The sequence below is a fragment of the Typopeltis vanoorti genome, chromosome 4, assembly GCF_054136105.1.
Source record: "Typopeltis vanoorti isolate ZY-2024b chromosome 4, IOZ_Tvanoo_1.0, whole genome shotgun sequence".
Taxonomy (NCBI): Eukaryota; Metazoa; Arthropoda; class Arachnida; order Uropygi; family Thelyphonidae; genus Typopeltis; species Typopeltis vanoorti.
In genome coordinates, this window is record NC_143552.1 from 103,719,233 (window position 1) to 103,732,385 (window position 13,153).

Here is a 13,153-nt window from a genome sequence, read left to right on the forward strand (position 1 = left end):
GTAGCCTTCACTACTCAGTATTCGGAAAGAAAACACATATTGGACTTTACATTCATCCTCTTTCACACCATTATAACTGTCAAAAATCTGGTTTCATTAAGACCTTAGTACATCGAGCACACCTTGCTCCACTGAATTGCTGCTCTCCCAAGAAATAAATCACATCAAGCCCATCTTCCTTACTAATGGTTTTACAAAATAACATGTCAACAAGATGATAATTATAGTTTCCTTGTTATGTGCCTCTCATCAAATAGTGATACAGAGGTGGTCTGTCATGTAACCATTCCTTATGTTAAAGGTATTATAGATGTAGCCAAACTACTTATATCCATTACTTAGATACAAGTGTCTTTCCATCCTATCAACAGGATTTCTACTTTTCCAGGCTCAGATAAAGATAAACTTTTGCCTTTAGCCCAACCCTGGAGTGTATCAAATTCCTTGCCAGTCTGAATTGTCATATTTCAGCCAAACAGATAGACCCGCAGCTGTGTGTGTGTGTGTGTGTGTGTTGCGAATATTTAGACTTCATTAAGTGTTCCATTAGCCAGAACAAATGGGACTTGCGGAGCACACTATCACAGTCAGATAGAGTTCTTTGAAAAAAAAATTAAGGTTCTCCATAAAAGTAATAATCTGTTATAATATAATGTAATGCAAGATAACTAAATACAGTCAAACATTTTTCTAATTAAAAAAAAAATGATGCAACAGATTTAATGGCTATATGACATCATTAAATAAATTTAATGAATAGAAGCTGAAAATTGTATGTAAAACATGCATACCTGCATATTTTTTTTTGTGTGTGTTTATTTTTTCCATGAATTCTCTGAATGATGCTTATCTGTATGGGGGGGGGGGTTATAGCGAGATGCAAGGAACTATCTCCGTTCATTGATTGAGCAGTACAAGAACAGACTGCTATAATGCAGCATGGTGCTCATGGGACTATACGAGGACTGTATGTTTTGTGACACTCATCTTCCAAGTTTTCCTATGTATATCAAGATGTTTCATGCTTGTACATGCACAACTACCATTTAGACATGCAAAACTGAGTTATCATATCAACTTCTAGTCATTACATTCATTTAATCACATGCACACACAATTATAAAAATAAAGTTAGAAAAGATTAGAAGATTTAAAAAGTGCTTTCTCCCACAAATCAAGTTAGGAGAATGCAGTCAAGTTTCACAAGTTTCTTTATAAAGGCATTCTATGAAGAATGCAACTTTTATGCACTCTTGTCTTGTTTCAATAAACTGTTTACTGCAGATAGCATGTTCAGCAAGTCCAGACTGTTCAGGCTCAATGATATTTAACATAAATTTATTGTCTATGTAGAGGACGGTATTGCTTGCTTGTTTTGCTTTGTATTAAATAATTTGTATTTATTTTTCTGCAATGTTTTCTCTTAATACTGCTGTTTTCTTTTTAACTGTGTTTTATGTTATATGATGTTCTGCATTATACCCCCCCTCCTTGAAATTTTCTGTTTCCTTAGTGTTCTGTCATCTGCTTAGTATGCTGTGACACCACTGAAGTGAATGGATGTAGCATCAGAGAGAAGCCTCTCTCTCTCTCTCTCTCTCTGAGACTTGTACAGGTACTCTGTTTTGTGACACTCATCTTCAAAGTTTACTCCTATCCACATAAAGATGTTTTGCATTAAAAACACTTGTACATGCAAAACTGAGTTGTTATTCATCACTTTACCTCAACTGGCATCCTCTACAGCAACTACAGCAAACCTAAACTTTCTTGAGTGCATAATACATGATGCCTTCTAAAACAATCTACTCCAACTGACTCCCAATCTGGTACACAGTTTTTCTAATGACAGCACACGGTATTCCTCTTTTTGATTTGACAAACCTTGCAAAGCACAAATCACCACAACCTACAAAACTTTAACTTATCTTAAAGGTCAGATTTAAGATTTAACCTTAAATCTGACCTTTAAAACATTAATCAATGAGGTTTAGATATCCTGGTCAATTTGAATGCTAGTAAAACATAGCCCTACATTTCTTCCCACAAAAAGGAACCCTTTTCTTCAAATTTTACTCTTGACAATACCAGATTCTAGACCCAAATCTCTCTCTCTCTCTCTTGGATCGAACAAATCACAAATACTGCCCCCTCTGCATTCAAAAAGTTGTTTTCTCTCTCTCTCTCTCTCAAGGCATTACTTTAACTCTCCAAACAGCAAACCCTATGCAAATCACAAACCCACCCAAACACTGAATACTGCTCACATCTAGGGTGATGTCCATAAGAGTTGCCTAAAAATACCAGATTCTATAAAGAAAGGAGCAGTTAGACAGATTGATGATCCCTCTCTCACTAATACACTCCACTCACTTTCACACAAGGATGTTCAGTTTCCATAGCCTGTATTTTCTATAAATACTCCTATGGCTGTTCATCAAAATAAGCAGCAATAATTCATCCCACCCTCTTACAAATCCATCAAAAAGTGTGCAACAACCAATCAACATCCTCTCACAGTTCAACCACAAACCCACAGAACAAAGTTCTCCTCTTTTTCTATCCCTTCCACTGCTGCCATCTGGAACAATTCCACCACAAGTTCCTTATTGCCAATCCATGGTACTAGTGTACTATACGTTGACCACCTTCTTGTGGATTGGTTCTCTATTACACACACACAATTAAAAAAAAAGGAACACGTGCACTTTTATTAAGTCTGATATCTTAGGCTAAAAGGTAGCCAACCTGACCGGGAATCTCTTTCATATGATCTTTGCTTCTTTGGCTGAAGATTTTGTCTCATTTTTGTTGTCCTCTTCATTTCCTGCATTTATTGGTCTCCTAATTCTGAGACTATACTGGCCTTTCAGATCATTTTTCTCTGAAATTGGACCACATACAATGTAATTACCAGAACAGTGAGATAATCTTCCTTGGATATTTCATTGCCCACAATTCCAAATGGAATCCACCTCTAACAGACCAAGCCAGAAGAGAAGCTAAATTCTTTTAATCAGGTTAATGATCAAACACAAACTGTTAACTTACCTGCCAGAATTCCACATAATCCATATCATTCTCCCAACAATCTGGACCTATTTTTAACCACCTCGTCCTCCAAATATACAGCTGACATTAAATTTCCTCTTAAACACTGACCACAACTTCGTCAAAACCAATCTCTGTCTCGTATCCTATAGCCCTACAATGGTGGCAATTAGGATGTTCTTCAAGATATCTATGACTCATCCATTGTCTGATTAATTCTTCTACCTTCCCAAGAATAATAAAATTATTCTTGCTGGAATGAGTGCTTTTATTTCCCATTCCATTCGAAATTCCAGACCCTTATGTAAGCCTTGGTTTTATAACAAATGTGCTAAAGAAGTCCAAGCTAAAAATGTGGCATACATTCAAAGGTTTAAAAAAAAAATGTACATAGCTTGCCTCCTGCTTGAATGCCAAATCTAGCTTTCTGGTTTCTTGTCAAGGCTGGGTAAAACTTCTGCCCTATTCCCACCCTCTTGGAACAATGGCAACATCTAAGATAAGGCATCAGTCTTCTCCAACTCCAAGACAAATCTACCCCTGATTTCAGAAAACAATCTCAGTATGCCTCCTTTGATCTTTCATTAGGACAATTCGGCCTCGATATTGTTAAATCCCTTGCTCAGATGTATCTTTTTAGTTGTATTAAGGACTTGTGCTCCAGAACTAACACTCATCCTATATTGCTTTTACAAGTGCTCCAACTCACCTAGCATTTATATAACAACATAATACAAGCTTTTATCCAGTCTACTCCTATAAAGGAGATAGAAGTCAGCCATCAAACTACTATCCCATTCCACTCACCTCAATACTTTCAAAAGTGATGGAGCTCATAAACAACCAGCTTCTTTATTACTACACCCATCCAATGTTTAATTAGTGATCATCACAATATGGATTCTGCCATTCTTGTTCTACAGCAGAACTCACTAACCTCAGTCATTGCTGGATATGAGCAGTGGAAATATTTGATTGTGGTTGCTCATCTGGCATCATGGGCTTTCCAAACTGTCATCTTATGGTCTGTTTCCTACCCAATCAAGAGTGGACTGTCAGCTTTTCTTCTGTATGTTCACTGTATTGTGGTGGATGATCCCTTCCCTCTCATTTGATTTTTCCATCAACGCCAGAGTAACTAAGGTGCTATGCCCTCACCAACACCTTCCCTATACAATCACTCTCACTACTGTCTAATCCTATTCACAGCTTTGCTAATGGCAGTACACACCATTCCTCTTCATTGTTCACAAAAGCTTGTGGCACCTAGATGACTCAAGCTTCAAGATCTCCTATGGCTAATGCTTTAAACACCAATATTTAGCTATTTTCAAGTGAGGTGAAGATAATTTAGTAAACTTTAAATGTACCAAAATATATAATCCTGCCTAATTCTCTCTCACTTTTGATAACATCATGCTCACATCTACCAAGACAAGAGATATTTTCTCTTCTTGAATTGACTTTCACATCTAGCCTATAGCTGATTCAGCTTCCCCAAAAAAGCTTGGTAATCTTTTTTGTTCTAAGGCTACTTCTCTTGTGATCCATTCCTAACACTTTATAAATCCTAAATAAGCCACTCATGATTAGGTGAGATTTTTACAATGCCTTTTGAACTTCAACTCTAGGTCCACTATAATCCTTAAATCCTTGGCTTTTCAGTTTCTCATAGTACAGGGAGTTGAAGTTCAAAGGACATAGTCCAAAAGAGGTATGACAGGCAGTGTGTGTGTAACAGTGTTGGTATTTATGGTGAGTAGGGACTCTAAGGAGATGCCTGGTTAATAATAAATTGCGATCTCTTTCACAGGCTACAAAATCTTGAAATGCACAGTAATCCATTTGCCTACAATTGGAGTAATGTCCCATTTTATAGTAATAACTATAAAAGTATAAGAAACTATGTTTGTAAGAAATCTTAACAGCAGTCGCTTAACTTCTTAACAATAATGGTGGTAAATTAGCTATAGTATAATGCCAAACCTTCATCAAAATCTTCATCATCAGTATGCCTTGGAAAAGGGAAACAATTTGTTATTTCCAAACGATTATCAACACCTAATCCAAGTAAAACTCCTTGTGCAACATCAACAATACCAGCTCCTTCTTCTTGGCAGTGTTTAATTATCTTCAGCACAACCTAAAAGACAGGAAATGTTAATGGTTGCTTTCATTTTAATTTTATGTAATTATTATGTAATAGCATAAATGCTATTACATAACATGAACAAAAAAAAAAAAGTCTAGAATCTTGAACTAGCAGTTGTTTATAGTAAATAAGGAATAACTAATGTTACCTACCATGTGAATCACTTTGTCAGCTGTCAGTAAATTTTTACCATATCAAATATTTAAATAGTTAGCACTTTCTAGCCTACTATGTATTTTTGTTGTTTAACCTAAACTGCTACTAAATACACAGAATTGCATATTCTGCTGATATTAAATATCTACAATGTGCTAATTCTAGAGAATCAGGAGATTGCCTAAACTCAAATTTAAATCATTCAGGTTTTTTCCACCACCCACACTTCAATTCAAATCTCATATCAAGATATAAAAGGCAGAATACACTAGTTTTAAAACAGCTAGAAAGGACAGAAAAGCTGCCTATATCAGTTACAACGAGATATACAAAACTCACAAAAAGACAATGGACATGGAAATGCAAAGGAAAGGATGAAATTATTGATATTTGTAAATGGAGTTTATTAATAATTCATTTGACTGGGTTCTGGAGTAGCAACCATGGTAGAGTGCATCTGGTTGCAGCCACCATCTGGTTACTGCAGTTCTCTAAAGACAATGAATTAAGAATAAATAACACATTCTACCAACATACAGAAAATTATTAAATAGCATGGACATAACCTTAGGAAACTTATCCACAATATAATATGTAATAACAAATAGAAACATACCTAAAGAGAATTGATTTCCAAGTTCTAACATCAGCTGATACAGGAACTTTCCAAAAAAAGTTACCTGCAGATTAATAAGATTAAAGGTACGACAAACACCTTTAGGGTGTTTTTCGTACTATATCAATGGAGAATAAAAGAGTAATTTAACAAACACAGAGTGTTAGGAAGAAAAGGGTTGAGTTGCCTTGGTGAATACATTGTATCATAAGGTTGTTGGCATTAGTGACACCTGGTTCTCAAGTCAGATATAGTAACTGGAATCTAGGATAAAGGATATAGTATTTGTAGGAAGGACAGAAGAGAGAGGAGGAGGGGTTACCACATAACAGATGTTAAGTCCAGTTAAGGATAGAAACTCATGTAGACAATAATAATGTTCCATGCAGAAGCGAGTTTAAATCCAGTGTGAAGTGGAAGCTGAGAGGATGAAATATACGGTGGCCATAAACCTGGCAGTTCAGTTGCTGGGGACAACAATGAAATGGATTACCAAATTACAATGATGGGTATTAAATGAGTAATCATTATGGATGACAAATTATTCAAACATTGATTGGGTAATAGAGAAAACTCATGATAAGAATGAAGAATTTATTGAGCTGTTGCAAGACAACTTTCAAAACACATGTGAAAGAAGGAATTCAAGATTAGAATGTCATGTCGGATCTGATCACAGCATCGGAAGTGGTCTCAGTTAAGGATGTGACTGTTTTTCCATCCACTGATGCCAGCAATCATGGTGTAGTGACCTAGGAAGTAGCAAAGTATATTGATGTTCAAATTAGGAAAGGTTACATGCTCAATTACAAAAATTGAAAAATTATGACAAATTCAGGAGAATATCATCTGATTCCATGGTATCAGTTACTGAATGGGAAGCTTTGTAAAGATGCAGTATCTGAATGTGTCTTTAGGGCCTGATAACAAATAGAGGGGGAGAGAAATGGATATGCAACCTTATTAAGCAAGAGATCTAAAAGAAGAAAATGATGGGGAGGAATATTGTAAGAATAAGGATGAAAGAAGTTAGTAAATATGTAAAGGGCAAGCTAGAAAAGTTACAAGTATTGTATTAAAAGCTAAATCAGAGTATGAAAAGAAATCAGCTCTAAGGGTGACCTAAAAGAATTTTATAATTATAATGCAAGAGAGAATGAATGAATGTGGAAGAATAACTTTATTGAATGCAGACTTTTGTGTCAAAAGCAGATGCATCTGTTCAAATAATGATGTGCTCACTTTGCTGAAATCTATCAATCTGGTGTACATAACATGGCATACAGCACATTGGATGAAGAGATAGTTGTGCAGAAGAAGGTTCTAGAGCTGTTGCATAATCTAAATAAGAATTCAGCAAAAGGGGAGGAGATATCAGTATATATATTAAGGGAATGTTCAGCCAAATTAGTCAGGCCCCTGACTTTTGTATACTATTATTAGTTACATAATTTAAATTAAGAGATGCAACATCAGTCTATACAAAGCTGAACCTAATAAGAACATGCCAAACAGGATCCAATTGTTTGTGAAATTTATGCAAATATTTTGGTTTAATTATACTGAACTGCATCAAAACAAACTGCAAAGGCATTCATAAGTGAATTCAATTGACATTTAATGATTTAAAAAATATTTTCAATTAAATAAGTGAGACTATGCACACATCAGCATCGGTTCCTGACAAAAGAAATTTCTATTCATTGCTACAGCTGAAACTTACTGACTATGGGTTGTGCTAGAACAGTGGCACACCCAGAGGGGGAGGGGGGGGGGGCAAGGAACCCTGTCCCCCCAAAGAAAAAAAAAAAACACAAAAAACACTAGAAAAATTTCCAAAAATCTTTTCCTAATTAAAATTCATTTTTTTATTTATGTTGTGTAGTGTCTTCTATTTCTATATTACTTGTGAATTAGCGATCATTGCAGATGCTCATCATAGATCATATGCATAGTGCGTATTCGCAAATCATCTACTCAATTGCACCCCCCCCCCAAGATTAAACCCTGAGTTCGCTACTGCGCTAGAGTTATATGACCACTTAGCATAGATGTACTTATTGCACAGTGCCATATGTCTCTTTTGAAATTAAAGTAATCCATCGATTATCTGTGGGAAACTGTGCTGGCAATGTTTTAGGTGTCGGCCAACATACTAACACATTCAGTTAACTGAGAATTTGGTTATTTGAGGATCAGATAATTCAGAGATCACTGTATATGCAATCTTCATTCAGTGATAGAAAAGGATTTTCCTGTTTTAGTACTCTGTCAGCTTTTCTAAAAACTGTTTTTCACAAAATATTTTATATTTTAAATAAATAAATGAACAAGTGAATAAGTGTAGCAAAAGTCAGGAACAGCAAATGTGGTATAATCGTGGTGAATGATGCAGCAGAGAGTAATAAGACAGAGGAAGATGCAAAAGACAGTGGAACAGTAGAAGAATGAAGGCAGAATGGTAAAGAAACTAGTAAAGATATGAACACAAAAGAATTGGTAAGGTTGAGGAACAAATTGGGGAGCGTATGATAGAACATTTAAAGAAAAGAATAGTAGTTAGAAGTGTAAGAAGGAAGGTGTCAGCAGTAAATTAGTCAAAAAGATGAATGACTGCAGTAGAATGATGGGAAGTGTGCTATATAGGCACTTGATGGTGAAAGATGTGTAAATGAAGCAGGTGTCAAAAGTATGTCTGAGAGGAACAATGAAAAGAAGACTAAAAGAGACAGTAGAGAGGAGATGAAATATACTGGTAAAAATAAAATGATCTGTCTATAGCAACACTTACAAATCCTACTTTCTCATTCATACTTCCTCACAAATTATTTTATGTGAGATTAATCTCACATTCTCTGATCAGATAGAGATAAAAAATCAATAACTGACTACTTGATAGACAATAATAAAATTAATAAAGCAAAATTAATAAAGAAGTTAGAGGTTACGGTATCAATTCAGATCATCATTTAGTAATTGGAAATATAACAATACCACCAAACTGGGTATAGAAAAGGTAATGAATATGTAAATAAAATAAATCTCTTACTACAAACAGAAAACAAGAATGCATATCAAGGAAGCAAATAAACACTTAAGAACAGAATGGAAAAATGTAACACTACTTATACATAAAGTAGCAGAAAAAAAGTCTAGGAAAATAAAATGGAAGAGAAAACAAGAACTGAAAAGAATATAATTGAAGATAAAAAAAAAAAAAAACTGCATGCACCACATGGCTTACAACAAGAAAACTGGAAGATGAAATAGAATAAAAGAGGAAAAGATCAACAGCAAAAAGAGAAAGAGAAACTTCACAGAAAAAATTAGAATAATTATATTGACAAATTAGTAAAAAGGTATTAGCTTATGGCCCTGGCCCTCTCTCTCTCTGATACTTTATGTAAAAAAAGTCTCATGACCTGGTAGGCGGTATGATCCACTTCACTGAATGTGATGTTATTATAGCAAAGCTACCAAGCGGAAGATTAAGAACCATAACGCACCACCTTGCAAAATAAAAGGAACTGTTATGCAGATTTTTAGTGGGCTATATTTTTTGTGCTTTTCTTTGGTGTGGTTTTTGAAGTTACTAAATGATCTGTCAATTATACCTGTGACATCACTTCCAGCAAAGGGCTCATAGGGCAGGTGTATTTTTTTTTTTTTTTGCTCAGAGAACAACAGGCAAGCAGCTGGGTGATTTTGAGCTGAAGCAGATGTGCTGTGGGAGATGGCAGCCATGGTGAGTTGGGTGGGTGGTGTGTTTCAAGTTGGGGAAATAGCATGGTAGTGCCCCAGTGACATTACCTCGACGATGTGCATACAGGAGGTGACTGTTTTTTTAGGTGGTGCACAGTCTATTGGCGGGTGTACCCTAGTCTCCGAGGGTCACAGGCCAGAGGTGTTTGGTTTTTGTTGGCCACAGTGTTTGTGGTATTGGTTTTTTCTATGTTTTTTGTTTGTATTGGGGAAGTGATTTGTTTTGTTTGATGGCTGCGAAGCCCTCGGAGAGCTAACCTGAGCATTTAAAGGCAAATGAACAAATTACTACCCAACACAAACAAAAAAACACCAAAACACTATAAACACACCAGTACTCTTCCAGATTTGATGTTTTCTGTTCATTTGAAGCAAACTATGTAGTGTCATAGTCCCCCCTCCCCAGATTAGTTTTGTGGTGGTGAAACCACAATGTCAAGTCAATTAGCATCTAAGCAGATATGCTTCTGCTTACCTTGATGCCTAAGATGGTATGCAATCAGTTGGTATTCACTAGAATGTGTAAGTAATAACAGCTAATATTTCCACACCAAGAGAAATGGCACATTGCACATTTACAGAAATTTGATGTAAGATGAAGAAATACTAGCTGTGACATCCTCAACAATGACTACATTTAGCAATCACTGTAATAGAAGAATATACAGAATGCAATATAATTTATTAGTTTTTACTGTCCAACAGCAAGAATAATGATAAGTTTTTCAAGTTAATGTTCACATTTTTATTACTATAAATGTGCATAATGTACAATGCAAAGCATAGTTAGAAATAAACCTAGAGAACATTTAATTTCTTTGCTGCAAGGAAAAATGAATGCATAATGTACACAATGCAAAGCATAGTAAGAAATAAACCTAGAGAACATTTAATTTCTTTGCTGCAAGGAAAAATAGATGAACTGTGTAATTATTTGAAGTTAGTGAATAACTGATCATGGTTTGAACAAGAAACACATGACCACTGTTATTTAATATCTATATGGATGAATTAGTAAAACAGAAGAAAAATATAAAACCAGCATTTAAACTATATCACTGAACTATACTTAATATCTTTTTGTTTGCAGATGACCAAATAATCAGAGCAAGAAGTGAAGATGAACTCCAAAAATCAATATACTAAACACAAGTGCAAAAAAATTTGAAATGCAAATAACAGCCAAAACAAAAATCATAGCTTTTAAAGGGCCATTCCCAGTAGAAGTAAAATCATGATTGAAAATAAGATTTTAGAACAAATTAACTGCTTCAAATATCTTAGATGTGCTGTATCATATGCAAAATAAGCTGACATTGACAACAAAATTTCAAATTTTCTAAAGGTAACAGGAATGATCAATAATATTTTCAAACCTAACCAAGTTCAAAAGCATACAAAAATAAGAGTTAATAAAGTTTTAGCAAGACCTTCTCTACTGTACAGAAGTGAATCATGGACCATAAAAACTGCAGGAAAAAAAAAAAGAATAAAAACTGGTGAAATAAAATTTCTACAAAGGGCAGCAGGTGAACCAAAATTATGTAATTTTATTTTGAAAATCAGCATGGAACTCCTAAGGCACATTTTTGACAAGTGAATAATTTCGTGAAAATCGGCAATTCATTGGCCATTAAAATTCTCCAGATCTGACAGCTCTTGACTTCTTCCTATGGGGTTATCTGAAGAAAAATTGAGTGAACAAGCCTTAGATAATCTAACAGCCGAAGTTGAACATTTGTGCAGAAAACAGGATACTCCAGAAACACTGACAGCTATCAAGGAACAAGCCTCAGAAAGGGCCTGTCTTTGTGAAGCCAAAATGGGAGGCATTTACATGATGCCAAATAAAAAAAAAAAAAATCTCCAGGGTCTGTATTTCATTATAACAAAATAAATAAAAATAAATAACAACAACAATAATAATAATAATTATTATTATTATCCATGTCTCCATGGAGTCAAAAGACTCATTGTGAGAGGTTGTTCTTAGGAAACACAAAGTTTATCATCCCACTCCTTGAACTCATTGACTGTTCTTGCTCTAACCACTCTCCACGCAAAGAATCCACTCCTCACCCGCTTGCTCACAGCCTCCTTTTGTAACTTCCACGGATGGCCTCCTTGTCATCACTCCTTCCCGCCATTCCACCAAGTGAAAATACTCCCCAATGTCTACCCTGTAACTGCCTTTCAACAGTTTAAAAGTCTCGATCATATCACCTCTCTTTCTTCTATCCACCAAACTCTGCAGTAAACATTCTCTCAGTCAAGCTTCGTAACTGACATTGTAGAGTCCTGAAACCATCTTTGTTATCAGCCTCTGTACCCTTTCCACAGTTAATTTATACCCTTCAAATTATGGGGGAACAAATTTGAGAACAATAGTCTAAGTGTGGTCTGATCAGGATCTTATGCAATGGAAGCGTCCATCTCAGTACTGCAGCAATCTTCTGGGTTACCTTCACCACTTTTGCAATATGCTCCCTGAATTTCAGTTTTCTATCAATCACCACCCCCCAGATCTCTTCTCTCCCCTACTTCCTCCAGTATAGCTCCTCCAATCGAGTATGCATCCTCCCATCGATGGATCCCAAACTTCAAGACTTTACATTTTGCTGCATTAAACGGACACCCCCATTCATTTGCCCATCTGTCTAGTTTATTCAAATCCTCTTGCAGGGCTGCCACATCTGCACTATTACTTATAACCCTTCCCAGGCGTTACATCTTCCACAAACAACTGAATATCCCCTTGCAATCCATTGACAATGTCATTGATATAAAGGTTGAAGAATACAGATCCCAATACTGAGCCCTGTGGAAATCCTGAATCCATTTGACTAACCTGATATTTAAACCCATGTGCTGCAACTTAAATATCAGCTTATCATGTGGCACCTGGTCAAACGCCTTTGCAAAATCCAAAATAATGGCAGTATATGCCTTACCCTCATCAACTGCTCTTATCACTTTATTATAAAAGGCAATCATATTACTAAAGCAAGAGCGCCCAACAAATCCATGTTGATTCTCACAGATAACATTACCCTCATCTGTCCAACATTGTATATAGTCCCTCACTAATTTCTCCAAGACCTTAACTACTGATGATACACAAACTGACCTATAATTAGACAATTCCAGTCTGCTACCGCCCTTGTGCAGCGGAACTATCTTACCTTCCTTCCATCCTTGGGTACCATTCCCACAGCCAGACTTGCAATGAAAAGCCAGATCAACAGTGCTGTCCGTTCTTTAGCACGTTCTCTCAAAACCCATGGTGAAATACCATCCAGTCCCACAGCTTTACTGGTATACAGAGTACCTCAGGAACACACTCTCCTCTTCCATCTATAAACCCTGAACCTGCCCTATCCCTCTAGTATTAAAACCTTCTCCAGGATGAAATACTC

The 13,153-nt window shown here is 35.8% G+C and overlaps 1 protein-coding gene across 1 annotated transcript in view; it reads right to left on the reverse strand.

Annotated features, from left to right (window-relative positions):
- Positions 1-13,153, reverse strand: part of eIF3h (eukaryotic translation initiation factor 3 subunit h) — a 71,763-nt gene that overhangs the window by 48,621 nt on the left and 9,989 nt on the right. Inside the window, exon 2 of the mRNA XM_090391389.1 lies at positions 5,038-5,194. Within this exon, the coding sequence (XP_090247515.1) occupies positions 5,038-5,194 (157 nt within the window). The remainder of the gene's footprint in view (positions 1-5,037; positions 5,195-13,153) is intronic.